At 43.7% G+C, this 16,022-nt stretch overlaps 1 protein-coding gene across 4 annotated transcripts; it reads left to right on the top strand.

Moving 5' to 3' along the window:
* Nucleotides 1-615: 615 nt before the first annotated feature.
* LOC131887956 (myomegalin-like) lies at nt 616-12,180 on the top strand. Of its 4 annotated transcripts, XM_059236707.1 has the most exons (14): nt 616-1,548; nt 5,867-5,919; nt 6,324-6,673; nt 6,799-7,443; nt 7,533-7,703; nt 7,833-7,931; nt 7,995-8,808; nt 8,896-9,372; nt 9,499-9,711; nt 9,947-10,194; nt 10,288-10,795; nt 10,922-11,160; nt 11,237-11,417; nt 11,488-12,180. In XM_059236707.1, the coding sequence occupies exons 1-14, from the start codon at nt 1,451-1,453 to the stop codon at nt 11,847-11,849; spliced, it is 4,458 nt and encodes a 1,485-aa protein (XP_059092690.1). In that variant the 5' UTR covers nt 616-1,450; the 3' UTR covers nt 11,850-12,180. The 4 variants fall into 4 exon arrangements, with proteins under 4 accessions (XP_059092690.1, XP_059092689.1, XP_059092688.1 ...); XM_059236706.1 differs by having other exon boundaries at nt 5,873-5,919; nt 7,995-9,372; XM_059236705.1 differs by having other exon boundaries at nt 7,995-9,372.
* The last annotated feature ends 3,842 nt before the right edge of the window (nt 12,181-16,022 follow it).

Genomic DNA, 16,022 nt, shown 5'->3' with positions numbered 1-16,022 from the left:
TCAAAACAATACGTTTATCAATGTTGGAGCATCGTATCACATCTGTGTCTTTATGTCCGCCCTCCGTCCACTCGAGAGGATGTTACTGTACGACCAATTTAATCCCTCATCCTTGTCTTTTCTCCGCCCATTAATCAATGGGTGGCACATTTTAACTCCTATCTTCATCAAACATTATTCCCTAGCAAATTCTGTTAACCATGGATACCATGAACAAGGAAATCAGTCTTAGGATATGGATGATGGGATAGACGTTTAGGCATCATCTAGAGCAGCGGAGACGTGCCAAGATATTGTCGTGGGCACGTCGATATTGACGCAACCTCTCATTTCCTCGAACTGAGCTGTCCCAATCCAAAATGTCATGTCATGTGAAACTCTTTATTTCAGCAAATTGGTTAAACCTCGTTTTCAATCCAGTAAATTCACATCGGTCAAGCCTGAATGCAATCTATAGCCTAAGCAATTCCAGCCCCAAATATATTCAGATTACTGATAAGCCAGACGATGATGTGAAGAACGATAGCTTACTCAAAGATTTGAATCCCCCCCTCAGATTTGTCAATCTCCCTCTCTGCCTTTCTTCATTGTGCTTATTTACCAAAACTGCAAGCGTGCAGACGGAAAATGGACAGCAGTACTTTCCCATCTCGGCCGTGTTCATCTTCGTCTCATTCTTCGAGGAACAAAGCACAAATAGATGTGAAGTGATCAAGACATCGCTGTAACCTCTCAGCCGATGCGCAGAAAATCTTGGCATTTTGCCCAAGGGAGGCGCCGCAGCTCTTCCATCCTAGCCATCCCAGCCATCCCCTGAGCAAATGCTTACCCATGATCGTGTCAGCATCCCCATTCTCCAGTGATTGCCACAGGGAAGGAGGTCGGAACCGTCGGAACAGTGCAGAGCAATGTACCACGATTGGGATGAGGCACGAGCTCCCCCATTGGACGAGTGGTATGGCCGCTCAAGAGTGGCTTTTCCCCTATGTTCGCTCTCTCTCTGTCTCTTCTTGTGTTGCCCATTCTTGGGGTGGGGATGTTGCTCTTCATGTTGTTGTTGTTGTTGACGACGTTGAGAGAGATCAGCAACATCTCACACATAGGGAAGAATGAAGCCGACAGCGATAACGGCGGTGGCCACGAACACGCATCCGGGCAGACGAACATTTCCCCCATTTTCACTCTTCACTGCATGCAGTTTGTGCCGAAACTTTATACCAGCCAAAAAGCAAGTGAACGGCAGTGCGTCATCTCCAACGGGCCATAATTGAGTCCAATTTAGTATTTTCGTCTCGTTTCTTTCGATTCCATTGCTCATCATCAAGATAGAACGAGTTACGTTTGGTAACTATTTTGGTTACTATTGACATGATTGTACTGAGCTGTTAGCAAAACGTTGTCAACGAAGTCAGACCATTTGTGATATTGCTCATGTCCACCTTTTGACGCCATGTATAGTCCAATCAGTCCCAGGAAAGGATTGTTTGGGTCCATCAAAAATAGTCCAAGGAAGCCACTTCTTTCACCTTCGGAAGGAAATCCATTCAGGTAAGAGTTGTTCATGCTTTGAAATCACTCACCTCTTTTCTATGAGTATACACCGAGTTATAATTGGAGACCAGATTGAAAAGTAATTGTCAGAAAAGAACACAATTGGTTATGTTTTTCAAAATTCACTTTTGCATTTTTGCAATCTCGCAGTTTCGCACGTTTCACATAATGTAGGAAACCATTTTTAGCGCTAAATGATTACAATCCACCATGCTCTTGTCCCCCAAAGGCTTCTGTGACCTAAACAATTGTTGTGGTAAGAACTATGTTTCACTTGCCTCATTAGCCGTTGCTCAATTGTATTACCGGCAATCTCAAAGTTAAACTTAAAATCCTGCTTCTAACTAATGCTTATTGCTCATTCTCCTGGCCCACATGATAACGCTAATGGTTGACCTGATTCCAATGGTGTAAGCAATAGATCGAGTTTGCATTAGATCAACTAACCCATCATGCATCAGTCTTTGGTGTCATTTAGCATCATTTAGGGATTTCCTAGATTCTCGTTGGAATGCAACGATTTTTTGTGTAGGTGTCAAGAGGTTACATTGATATTGTATTTGAGGATATGGCGGATCAATAGTTGTAATTACTCCATCCATCGTCATTGCAACCGCACAATATGATGCCAGTGGTCAAACCTTAAGATGAGTTGACATTTTCCTAGGTGTCTTTCTCGAAGGAGGGGAGAAAATCAACAATTGAATGTGAAATTCATCAAACACATGTTCCTTGTTTTATGATTAAGTAATTTAATTTGCAGCAAACTAGAGCAATCAGTCATTTTTTTTTAGTTTTTATCTAGCCTTATCTTGAATGTGAGAGTTACATGCGTTTGCCATTTCTTTATTATCACCGTCAAAGTTTTGGGTACGTTTTGAATACAAGCATATAATGAGACATTAAAAAGGAAATTAAAACACCCACAAACAAGCCTTTCTAAATGATGCTAATTTCGAAAAATAGACGATTCATTCACATTTGATACGACCTTTCCAGATATCTCTGATCAAATTTACCCATACCAGTTCTCTTAAGCTGGTACATGTATTTTTCATTATTTCGTTATTTTGCACGGTATGCTACTTTTGAACATGCATCTACACCTACAACTTCTATATCGTAACAGCTACCTATGCTTCTACCCAGGTTATGGCATTGTATTGCTTGTGAGCCCAATTGAGAGACAATTTGACACTTGTTCTAACCCATGGAGTACCCCACGTTCATATTCAAACCACAATCTAGCAAACGTTTCAATTCAATATAGACAAAATATTAGCTACAGTTTGGATGTGATTTTTTGCTCTGTCGCAAGACTTTATTTTTGTTCTTCTTTGTAATACCTATAGGCTTGAAGGCTTTGATGTCTTGTGTAAATGCAGCTTTAAGGAAGAAAACTTGTTTTGAAGCCGATCCATCCTTGTCCCTCGGCCCAAGAAGCGGCTTGCGTGGGTGTTGGTTTCATTGAGCCAGTATTTGATGAATTTTTGGGTGAGTTAGGAGCCTCAAACAAGTTTCCCAGCCAGTCATTCGCCGCCGCCCTTTATCGTGGGCGAATTGTTCAATCTACGCAGAGGCATACTAGCACACTCATTCCAGTTACTGTACATTCGTATATCCTAGATTCGTAAGCTCGGTTAAGCAGTCCTGGATTATTCCAATAAAGCCCGTTGTGCCGCATGCAAAGTTTTTGAGGTATTTATCTCCAGGCAAATATTGATAATCAATCATTTCTTCAAAATTGAGTTTTAAGGGAGGGGAATGTCATTGCTCTTACAGCAAGATATCATATTGTGTATTGTGTACTAGAATTTGCTCCAACTAGTGTGTCAATTCCTAGTGATTCCTAGCTATAAAGGAAAAAAAGCTTTGGGATTCTCTCGCTGATCGTTAACAATAGGATTGGAGATGATTCAAGATATTTCAATCTCGACTTGTGATCGCAGGCCATGAAAGACCTCCATGCGATCATTGGCTGTGTTTGAAAAAAAAAACTTGATAGGTCAATATATCCATGAATCCTCGAAATCTCAAAGGCAAAAAAAAAAATTCTTGATATAAGTAACGGAGAATGGAATTCAAGTACAGGATGTCAAAAGTTAGAGCAAAACTTGATGACAAAGACCTGAATCAGATTAAGATTGAGATTTGCCAAACCAGCAATAGTTGTTCCGCCGATACTTGCGAACCTAAGGTATAAACGCTGGTATACTTGCATTTTTAAGGGTTCCATTGTTCGCCATAATCTTGGTGTTGACATATCTTCAGTTCCCCTTTCGTGAAGCCCCTTGAGTTTATTATTATTCCGATGGTGTGTTGTTGTGTTATCCTGAATTCATGGACATGTTTTTCTCACTTAAGAGCGAATAAATGAATGGGTGAACTAGCGAATGAGTGGGTGTGTGGCTTCAGTACTTGTGTAGGCCATGTCGTCCCAAACATCAGGGAGATGGAGAGAACACCAGATTTCAAGTGCCTTACATTGAGCATTTGCGGATGTACGTACGTACGTACGTAGGTCGTCGTCGCCATGTTTGTGCAAGTAACGAGTTCGGCAGCTTTAAAGGGGGCATGATGAATCCCACGACGCTCATTTGCCTTCGTCGAAAGAAGTCACAAGTGGCATAAAAAAAGTCATCAATAGGGAGTGGGTGAAAACAGGCGAAGAAGAGTAGCTTGTTTCCATACGTATTCCCCTCTTGAGAATAGAGACTGTTTTGGGAGCTCTGATCCCTTTGTCAATGTAGGTTGCTTGTTGCTTTAATCTCATGCCCCTTCCTTGGCCTTCTCATGATTAGACGACGAAATCATTTTTCCAGCCCCTGCAAGTCCCGACGACCCCCTTGACCTCGCTGTCATTGCTCGTCGTCTACCGAGCAACCCGATGCGAACTCTTGTCAGAGCGATTTCCATCTCTGGGATCCCGACACACACACACACACATGCACACACATCTTGCTCACTTCCTAAGTTCTCTAATTCTCAGGCCGACTTGCATCAATAACACATGTGCATACTGTATGTACGTATGTATGTATAGAGATAGGGCTACCGCCAGAGTCAAAGCTGAGTTTTCTGTACTCCCTTCCTCCCTCTTTCCCTCCATCCAGCAGACGGTCCGAGTAGATTAGTATACAACATCAGTACATACAGCATATGTCTGCATTATCGCAATCCGGCGCGTTTGAACTGAGCGTGGTAGAGTGTTGAAGTTCTCTGAGCTCTTTTAGCCGGCATATGAAAGAACGACCCCCTCTCGTCTCAGTTAGTCATAGTAAAGGAAGGCACTTGCTTGGAACTCGGCACAGACCACGACAATCAACTCATGAACTTGAGCTTGAGAATCGACACCGGGGTTAGGGCGAATTTGAGCGATATCAGTGCCACAGCCAAAGACCCGGTCCGTTCTCGGATTGGAGACGAGACAGTCCGAGTTCAAATGATGTACTAGAGCGGCGGGGGTGCGCTGAGCATCCGACGCTATCGAAGGGCTCCTGAGAAGGAAGGACGTTGTATATAATGAACGAAGACACAGAGCCCACAGATGCACAGAAGCTGCACCTCAGAGGTGCTGGTGGTGGTGATGATGGTGATGGTGGCGTGTATGTGTGTATGTGTGTGCGGCGGGGCTCACAGTGGTGGGTAAAGAGTAGGAGTAGTTGTCTCGCCCAGGTGCCCAAATTATTGTGAGTTCGTTGGTAGGATCCCGCCTACTCCGTCCAGAGCAAAGGTATCGGCGTGCGCACAAACGAATCAACGAACGAAAGAACGAAAGAAAAAGGTTCCCCCCTTCCTTTTGGTCGTCGTTGTCGTCGTCGTCGTCGTCGTCGTTCTTGTTCTTCTTTTTCTTCTTCTCCTCTATGTTGAATCGGTGATGATTTTGTTCTTCCAAAACATTATCAAAAGAGCTCCCCACTCGTCCTAGTGTTGGGCTCCTTCATCATACGTCGATCTAATGTGAGAATGGAATCGACCAAGTGAACGAACGGGCACCTGACTGATTCATAACGAGGCCTCATGATTTGGGTGCTCGGCTTGTTTCAGTGTTGGCAGCTAGCTCATTGACTCCAGCAATTCAGGAAGCACCACCACCACCTCAAAGTGTCCAATTAAACTTATCCCGCTTCCCGATTCACACAATGGTGCAAACCCCCAGCTTCATAGTTCAATTCAGTGATCAGTGATCAGTGAGCGAGATTTCCTCGTTTTCTCTTCGCCTTTAATTGTGAACCCATAAATTGATCTGGTTCTAAGAAAAGAATGATGTGGCTGGAACCAGAATGACGCTTTACTCATATTCTCCATTCCGCAGTTACAGCTCGGAGACCCTCAATCTCTTTGGCACCAGCGATGGATTTGTTCCACGTAAGTGTTGTTCAAGTTACTCTCAGATTGAGTAGTTGTCTATTTGCTTGGTTGCAACGACGAAGCGACGAATACATCGATTCTAGTGCCAGTGTTTCGACAAAACACCAAACAGGCGCACAGGCGTTTCTTTTTCGAATGAGAGAAAACTGTGCTTTAATGTCATTGAATGGCTCTGGATGGTTCGTCTCTATTGTCTGGGCATCAAAGCAGAAACTTTTGAGTCCTTTCATACCAACCATTGGCGTTGGAGGAGTTGTGTAAATTGAATGAATTCACAGACAGCACCACAATATTGGCACATTTGATTCGAGCGACTTTACAACTTAGACGCAATTTATGGCGAGGGGGTGGACGATCTGGGTTGATTTATTACCACGTATTGTTATTTTTTGTCCACGTAGTTTCCCGAAATGCAATTGGAGGCAGCGGCACGTTTTCCCAACCTCGAACTCCTGTCTCCGAGCATGCTCGTCCCAATTCATCCTGGCTTCCGGGGAAATCCATTTCCTTGGGCTCGGGGAGCATTGGGGCCGGGAGCACCACCAGCATCAACACCTCCGGGCGAACGGTCAAGGAATATGATGATGGCATGCGGGAGCTCAAGAAGGAGAATTTCAATCTCAAGCTCCGGATCTACTTTCTGGAGGAACGATTGGGTGGGGGGAAAGTGAGTTCCAAAGAATCAAATGGCAAGCAACGGCCACCCGCTTCCAAACAAGAGGACATCGCCCAGAGCAACATGGATCTCAAGGTGAGTGCAATACATGGGCTCGATCCATCTGACATTGGCACGATTATTTCTCATTCTTAAGGCGAGAGACAGAGATGATAATGCGTTTGTTATTTCGAATTTGTTCTTCTCCTTTGTCTTGGCAGATTCAAGTTGAAAGTCTCAAGTATGATCTTCGTGAAAAAACGGAACTCTTGAAAGAAGCAGGTCTAGCGCTCGAAGACTTGGAAAACCGGCTTTCGGCCATGACCATTGACCGAGAAGAGGAACGATCGACGCTCGAGGCCCGACTCCAGCAAATGGAAGAGGACTTTCAAGATACGCATGATTCCATCAAAGATGTCTTTAAAGAGGTCAAAGAGACGCAGGACAACAAGGAACGAAGTCTTCTAAGCCCTGACGCTCGGGACGAAGACGACAAACTGTTGAAAGAGGTGGACGCAGAAATTGCGAGAGGCCTTCATTTCAGCCCTTTGCGGCAGGTGTCGAGCCCCGCCTCCACCTCGTTGATGCTCCCACTGAGCACCGAGATGCTTACCTCCACACCCTGTCGACCAACCTTCCTTGATGTGGTGCAGGAAAATGAGCATGAGGTCATGGTGGGGCAAGTGGAAGAGCTGGAAAAGAAGGTGGACGAGTTGCAGCTTGAGCTTCACAACTCCGAGCTCACCTTGAAAGAGGCCAAAGAAGTAGTGGACCAAAGGATGAACGACATCATTTCGTTAGAAAGCGAATTGGTCAATCGAGACATTCAGATTTCGGCCTTGCAAGGAGAGCTCTCACAAGTGAAGGTAGATACATAGATCGTCGTTTTTTGGAACAAGTTGAAAAATCACACAAAACAGCATTCGAATTTCGGGCTAAATTCCATGCATTTCAGGGGGAATCCGGCGAAGCATCCACAGTCCAAGTTGAGGAGCTCAACCTTTTGCTGAGGGAACGCGATGAAGCCGCAGAAAAGCTGAGGCACTCAGAGGAGGAATTGGGTCACCTCAAGAAAAGCATCGTGGGACTAGGAGATGAACTAGATGATCACAAGGAGAAATTTGAGGTAAGAGTCGGGGAAATGATAGCTAGCATGATACGCACTGCACGTACTCGAAGTTGGGTTAAGTCAAACAAAAAGCACAACTCCTTTTGGAAACATAATTCAAAGACCACGTCGTCTACGTCACCGCAGGCTCTAAAACTGGAATTGGAGATCAAGCAAAATCGCATTGAGGAGCTGGAAACAGCCCTCGGAAATGCCAATGACACCATCGACTGCCTAAACATGGAGGTAAGCTAAGGCAGCAAATGAAAAGCGAAACAAGTAATAGCTTACCATAATACCTTTTTGCAGCAACAAGGGGCGGGCGGATCGACGGTAACTAGTCGCTCCTTGGGTTGCCCTACTACCAGTGATGACGCTCGTTTTACGATACATACTCACCAATTGTCAGACCTTTTGGACCAGACTGCTTTCAATCATGCAACTTCGGAAAACGTATATGGGACCCAATTGCAAGTTGTGACGCAGACTCTGCACATTCCTCCAACATCCAACGCATACGGTGGTCATGAATTTTCCTCCCAGCCCCAAGAGAGCGACGAAGTCGAGAGATTGAGGCGGGACATGGCCAAACTGAAGGAGTACCTGAGAACCAGCGTGCAAGAGCGCAAATTGCTCTTGAAGAAGATCGGAACTCTCAATGAGAGAATTGCCCAAGTTCAGAAGAATAAGCTGGTCGTGCTACAAAATGGATATCCTGTGCCAGCCAGTGATTTGGCCAAGAGTTTTCCCAAGAGTGTGTCGATTCAGTGTAATCTGGGAAGTAAAGGCATCGAGGAATTGGCGGGTCCGTCAAGTCCACGATCGCTCAACCTGAGGATCGCCAATTTGCAGCAAAGATTGGTGCGGTCCTCCGAAGACGCGGAAGCATTGAGGGCATATTTGGAGTCATTGGTGGACGTTATCGAGCCTTTGACCAGACAACCTGGGAGTAAGTTGTCTCCCGACCTAGTTTTGGGCATTAAACGTGCCGTATTGGATAGCTTAGAAATGGTGAAATCCCACTCTCGTGTGCCCACGCCCCTGATCCGCGACACAACTGCAAGCATTGGAGGTGGTGATGAGGATGAAATAGATGCTTTCAGACCGGCCAGTGCAACCTCTGGTAATAGTTGGAGAAGTGTCTTACCGGATCCAAGTCATTTGGACTTGGGCAAGTTTGAACAAAACCTCAAATGTGATGTCTCTGTAGACTCCAACCATTCGGGGCGGCTCCGTCAAGACCTTGACGAGAAAACTGCCATGCTTGAACTCCTGGAAGAACAACTGGATGAAAAGGACCAAATGATGTTGGAACAGGAGCGCATGTTAGACGAGTACCGATTGGAAATCCTTCGTCTTCAAGAGGCCAATGAGTGCGAGCAGGAATTCAGTGTTTCGTATGATCATCGGAGAGGTGGGACTTCGTCGGATAAGAGTCGTTCGCTTAGGCGGAACCGTCTAAGCATTTCCAGTCAGAGGCGACGAGGTCCGCCCACCTCCGGCGTGTACACCCAATCCCAACACTCTGAGCTCGAGATCAAGAATGCGGCTAGGGCCCTGAGTGATGGCGAGGACTCGTGGTCTGAACCGGACGTGACGGCAGCTCGAAGGCGCATGGGTCTTTCCACTCAAGCTCTTCGCGCGAGAATGGCAGACAAGGACTCGTCCGAGACGGACTTTGACAAACGTAAGTTCAGGGTTGCCGACCAGTTCATTTTCCTTCTTTTCATGCCGATGTGCTCTTGCGCTATTCATAAACATGTGCAATTATTGGTGGTGGGGCAAGATGCTTTCAATTTTTTGTTGCATTTAGAGAAGTCATTTTATTCCTTGGAGTATACTCGTGCTGAGATGTCTGAGGACGGCGATCAAACCGTGACAACGTTTGAAGACTATTCGAAGATAATTGAAGAGCTCCAATCCCACCGACGCGAGATCGAGAAACTCCAAGTCACCAGCACGAGCTTGGACGACGAACCTCCGAATTGCTTGACTCTAGTGGCCAAGCCTTCGTTGGAATTTGAAGGTCTACTTTACACTCCCTCCCCTAGGCGTGGCGAGTTTCTCGAGCCCAGCTTTGTAACCGCTTGGTAGACTTGATGATCAATAACAAAATTAACCTCCTTTCTCGACTCCTTATAGTTGTTGTTTTTTTCATGCATAAATCTAGTCGAATAACTGCCTTTTCTTGCGATCAATCTTTTGTTGATATGAACCAAACAATATTAAACAACTCTTTCCTCCCGGTTTGATTGCTTCAGGTTACCCTAGAGAGCACCAGGATGCCCCCGGATCTTTGGAGTGCATCCTCACCGGGATTGGCGATCTCCTGGCCGCCATGAATGATCTAAGCTACCAGCTCGACCTGTCAGATTCCTTCTCAGATTCCGGTCACGGATCCGACGAGGAAGAGGACGAGGATGGGGATGACACGGAGGTTGAAAATAGTTTTTGCAAAGAAGAGATCCATTTCCGCCTGTGTACCCAATGCTCGGTAGTCGTTTGTCAGGTAGGCTTAGTGGACCTCAATCTAAGTTCAGAGTGGTAGATAGATGATCATTGTTGATCTGACTGTAATCCTCCTGCCTTCTGTCTTTTACAGGATGTTGAGCATTGCTTGGAACGATGCGGCAAGTTAATCTTGGCTTCAATCTCGACAATGCGAAGACTTCGTAAGATTTGTTGCCACTCCCGATCACGATTGCATCAGGCGAGCGAGAAGATGGCCAAGCAAAACAACCAAATCGCTCAGCTCGAAGAGACAGTCAAGTTGTTGCAAAAGAAGACAGAAATCACCGAGAAACTCCAATCTGATTTGGATAACACACGATCGGACCTGGGCAAAAAAGCCAAAGAGTTGCAAGACGCTCATTTGAAATTGAATGAGAACTACAAATTAGTCGCTGAATTGAGCAACGAAAACCTCCGGCTCATCAGTGAAAAGGTCAAGGTGGAGGATTTAAATGAGACCCTTCAGAAGGATCACAGTCGACTAAGAGCAGAATTAAGGGACAATCGAAAACTCCACCCAATCAACAATATAAAACATTATAATAAACCGGACACCAATGCAAGCCAAGAGGCCAATAAACCATGGAACATTCCATTGAGTAAGTAAGCCCGTCATCGTGAGCGGGCACAGATTTATGCCTATTGTATTCTTGCCCGATGCTGCATACTGATTGATTGACGTTTAGATTTTCATTGCTCAATGATTTCTTTTCTTTTTTTTTCAGCCGGTGCCTCCTCACCAGAGACATCTTCTTCGTTTGAATTTTTCGAGCCTACTATCGCCACCAGCTCAAGTGGCATGCCCACCACGCCCACTATTGCCCGCCGTTGTATCTCCGGTCAGTTGGATGTGTCTCTCGGGGCAAGGCATCGGTCTTTTGACAGGATAACCGTGTCTTCTCGACCAAAAATAACTCATCACACTGGAAGACGTGTCAAACCACCCTCGAGTCCACATCCTTTGGTATGTACCGTATTGCACCTTTCACTAGGATCGAAAGAGCAATGGTCAACAAGAACCTATTCATTTTCGTCCACAGGACCAAGAGCCCCCCTTTCAAAGGTCATATTCAACTTCGGAGTCAAAACGGTCTTACACAAGTGGGACCACCAAAGTTCATCCATCCGACTTGTCATCGCCAGATTTGGGTGTCGATGTTGGATCGGACCCTTTTTCGAGCTTAGAGCGGAATCAGTCTAGCCTGGACAATGTCAGAGGAGGTGAGTGACATCTCGACATGTAACTTTTGAACATTAACATCTAACGGCCTGAAAAACTCGTTTCTTCCAGGCAATAAGGTGCCCATTGACACCATGTTGGTGGAAAATCGCCAACTACGCCATGAGCGTGACCTCTTGCTTCAAAAACTGGTTCGTTCCAAAGGCGCCCTAAAGGAGACTTTAGATCGATTGACCACTTCGAACCAACAGAAGCAAGATCATTTGTCCCCTCAGACTCAACGGCGCGTTCTATCTTCGTCTTCAGTTCTTCAATCGATTGGTGCTAGTCCCTCCAGATCGAGGATCACTCAAGATCTCCTTGAATTTTCCCGGACCCACCATGGGGGTGGATCTCCTCGGTCCTCGCCTCATAACCCAAGCATGGGCAGTCCAAAGAAACCAAAGAGTCGGAGAAACTCCAATATGTCATGATTCAATCACAAACAACTTCAGAAGTGCATTATTAACCCAGTAGCAACACGACGAAATTAACGGATTTGAAATCCCGGCCTACCTGCTAATTGAGTGGCCCATGATATGATTCATTCAACTATGCGTGCTAATCACAGGGGAGATTGTGATCCCCTACCTCATTTTTCCATATATTATTAACCGAAGGTAACTTGATAACCCATTTGTCTAAAAAGGCGTTCACGTCGAGATAGCGTCATTTATTTTTGCCACTACCTACAAGAGTAGAATGCCATATCGTTGGTGATGATTTGTATAAAACGTCACACAATAAATGCATGCGGAATGAGGAGTCTTGGTGTTGTCTGGAACAGAAAATTTTGTTTATCATCTCAAAGATTGCCAATTGTGCTGCTTTTAGATGAGGCATGCAGGTAACAAGAAGGTACATAGGAAAGTGGCCTATTGTCTTGGCAAAAGACCCGTTACTGAGAGGTGAAATTTCAAATGACAAGTACTGATAAGGCACCTAGTACCGGTTGTCGGGGAAATACACTCTCCATTTTTTCCAAAAGGCTTTCACTAAGTGTGGTATGTCAACTTTTCGAGATTAGATGATCGTCATTAAGTCATTGCGTCCTTCAGATATGTATTTAAGGCCAATTTAAATCAAATGTTAACGTGGGCCAGCTACTTAGCATCAGCAAAAAGTTACTTTTCCAGAATTCATATCATAAGGTATTGTCAGGGTTTGGCCTCGAAGAAAAAAAAGGTTAAGGCTTTTGAAGCGGGGCAACGAATATTGTAAAAAAGGAGGGGCCCTAAGATGGAGCCCTGGAGAACACCTGACTTGACATCATGTATGTAAATAAGGAATCCCTCAACCTTAACAATTTGCTTCCTATCACGAGTGAAGCTTCTTACCCAATTGAGAACCTTGCCTTGGATCTCAGTGTCATGAAGTCTATTCAACAAAAGGCTATGATCTATTTTGTCAAAGGCCAAAGCAAAATCAAGACAGACACTTTCTGAACCACTCTGCTCTCAGTTTCTAATTGGTCATTTTCGATAGAGGCCTTAATCTTACCCGGATTTACGTCCAACTTTTTTGGAGAGTAGCCACGAATACTGGACTAACTACGACTACGGAGTCCAGCTCATATTTCTATAAGTTCGCGATTACTAAGTTTATCAAAATTATGCATAAAAAGAAACTCAATATGCAAATAAAGATGCAAAAAAAACAAGCCCAGGATGCATATGAGAATGCAATCAAACTTCAAAGATGCTTTATATTGTTATGGCATATTAAGTTGTTTTCAGCAATATGTTAAGATGGAAGCATACATTCTTAAAACAGTGTGCTCTGATTCCAGTGGATCTTAACGGTAATCTAAGACTAAACTTCCATGACAATCATAGGTGTTAACGTGTTGTCAATATGGGCGATCAAGTTCGATTTCGAACTTTAGTAATTGCTCTGTAGGGTGCGCTATCCAGCATAGGGACATCTAGTGGTCTTTAGACATACTATTTCAGAATGGGCATCTGGCAGAGGGTATCATAATCTATCGTTCAAAGGGCCGGTTTCATGAAAAGTGGCTCTTTTAAAATTACAAATCTGGCATTTGATTTCATACAGTGTGATCAAGGAATGGTTCAACTAATATAAGCTTTCACTTGTATAAGCATTAGCCCTTTGCCATTGATGCATTTAGTAAATTAGTAGATGTTTTCTGGGATTTATTTATTGATTCTGACATGAGGGTCCTCACGGGAAGCTAGCCTATGGAAAGGGGAAGGGCAAGATTGGTGTGTTCCCCTGCCTGCTCTTCAGATCAAGTAACACTGCTAAATGCTCAATTTACCCATCCCTATAATCTGATGTCAATTGACTCATTGAAGCGGGAAAGGAAGATGACGTCATCGTCAAATTTTGAGAGATCACTCCTACTTTTGAGGCTTCATATCTCTTTGCTGAGGGATTAAATTGAAGTTCAGTTCTTTTATCCATTATAAGAATGGTTCATGCAGGTAGGTATTTTTATAAACTGTTAAGTTTCACTCATTAACATGAATAAAAACTAATTTTAGAAGAAAAAAGCCTTATAGAATTTCGTATTTTTGCAATGAACTTTTTGAAACCTTAGAAAATGTTATTGTCCAATATTAAGATTTATATCTTGGATTTTTAGTACCTTTACTTTTATGAGAAGTGCCCCAATGACCTCCCAAAATTTGTGCTGCTTTTCATCGTGCAGCTGCTACTTCAATGGTAACAGTAGAGGGCTTGTCAGAGAAAAGTTGCTCCAACCAAGCCACTTGAGACTTTGCTTTGAACACATTTTGGCAGATAAACGTTATTCTCCACCGATTAGTTGGCGGTGCTCATTTTTAAATTTGTGACAAACTGTTAGACAGGTTTAGATAGAGGCTTTAAGGGCTATTAATATCGTGTTAGGTTAGGTTGGTTTAGGTTAGGTAAGGTTTGATTAGTTTAGGTTAAGTTTAAAAAAGTAGCACCGCCAACTAATCGGTGGAGAATAACGTTTACCCATTTTGGTAGTTGGGCAGCAGGGTGTCGGGCTGATCGACTTCTCTTGCCTTACTCAGTTTCAACCAAAGCAGACAATCGAGCCATCAACTCACTGGCTCCCTGAATTCGGAACTTGATTTTGAGAATCACGTAACTAAATGTGTTCACAGCTGATCCCCATCGCACACACACCAGGCAGCCGCGAGGGAGGCAAAAAAAAATCTCAGAAATCTCGTGAGTGTCGCTTCTCTGACTAGCCCTCTAGGTAACAGTGATTATTGGGTCCTGTCTTTGGCAGCTTGCAATCTTTGTGCGTTTCTCACTTGTCTGCTTTTAGAACTGAGCTAGCCTATGGGGGTCAGTCTTTTCTTTAGCCACAGACTTCTAGAGAGGAAGACTGCAAACAGAAGCAAAAGTTTGGCATCTCTTGACCCATTCACTATATTGAGAATTAGTACAAAGTAGGATCATAGTATGTAGTTCAGTAGGTGTACTTAGCCAAAATTGAGCCACGCTTTGGTTACTCAGGAGATATGGTCAAAGTTATGTACCAATCACAACATGAAATTTGAAATTTCAGCCTACTCTATATCAGTCACTTGCGTTTTTGACATCATAATTTTGAAACAAGCCATTTACCAAGTAGAGCATAAAAATGACGTTTAAGAAGTTGGCGTCATTAATTTCTGAAGATATCGCCATCTACTGTTCAAAGGGCCGGTTTCTTGAAAAGTGGCTTGTTTAGAATAACAAGTTTGGCATCATTTTGAATGAATTTTGCATTAAATTTCATGCAGTGTGATCAAGAAATGGCTAACCTAACACATGCTTTCACTTTTATAAGCATTAGCCCCTTACCAGTGATGCATTTGACATATAAATGCATTTTCTTCTGTATTTATGTACTGACTCAGACATGAAGGTGCTCAGGGGAGCTAGCCTGGAGAAAAAAGGGAATGAAGACTTCCTACTTTCTTTTTTGACTTCCTTCCTCTTTGAACCTCTTTGGATTTAACCTGTCACTTTCTGTAACTCAGAGTTTGACTCTTAGATGGCGGGACAACAGCACTATCGGAAAATTGCCATCGCGGCAATGTCTCATGTCTCAGATTTCAAAAAGCCATTAAACATGATCTCCCCCATAAGACGGATAGTGTTTTAGACTTTAAATAGTTCAAAATTTAGAAATCAGTTATTTTCCTATTATGCATTTCCATCGGCTTGGCAAACGTCTTGCCAAATAAACATAAAGATGGAAGTAATCAAGTACTAAGCAAATAAACAAGGCTGGACTGCTTCAAAGCTACACAAGGAAGCTAAATGATGTAAAAAAATCTTGACTCCTCAAGTATTGCAATGGAATGTATTTTGAACAATTATGTCAAGCTTTCCTGCCATTGCTCATTAATATGATTTGATGACGGGAAACTTTAAACTTTATGAATACATAAAGCAAAAAAAAACATTGGTATAGGGAAGTATGGCTTTGATGGGGAAAAAAACAAAAAACATTGGCCGTCAAAATTTTAATAAAAGTAATTGTAACGAGTAACGTCATCACATTTTTGGGCGAGTAATGGTTGTGTACAAAATTACTCTTTTGGCCAAAGTAATTGTAACTGTTTTTCGTTTCTTTTATTGAGGTACGACTAAAACCC

The sequence above is a fragment of the Tigriopus californicus genome, chromosome 10, assembly GCF_007210705.1.
Source record: "Tigriopus californicus strain San Diego chromosome 10, Tcal_SD_v2.1, whole genome shotgun sequence".
Taxonomy (NCBI): Eukaryota; Metazoa; Arthropoda; class Copepoda; order Harpacticoida; family Harpacticidae; genus Tigriopus; species Tigriopus californicus.
Note: the sequence above shows the minus strand (reverse complement) of the source record. Positions and strands in the feature narration are given on the sequence as shown.

Excerpts from the sequence above, each read along its gene's own strand:
- LOC131887956 (XM_059236705.1), top strand. The coding sequence starts at position 1,451 with ATGTATAGTCCAATCAGTCCCAGGAAAGGATTGTTTGGGTCCATCAAA. Across the intron at positions 7,704-7,832 it reads ATCACAAGGAGAAATTTGAG|GCTCTAAAACTGGAATTGGA; the intron begins GTAAGAGTCGGG and ends ACGTCACCGCAG. Across the intron at positions 11,161-11,236 it reads CCTCGAGTCCACATCCTTTG|GACCAAGAGCCCCCCTTTCA; the intron begins GTATGTACCGTA and ends TTTCGTCCACAG.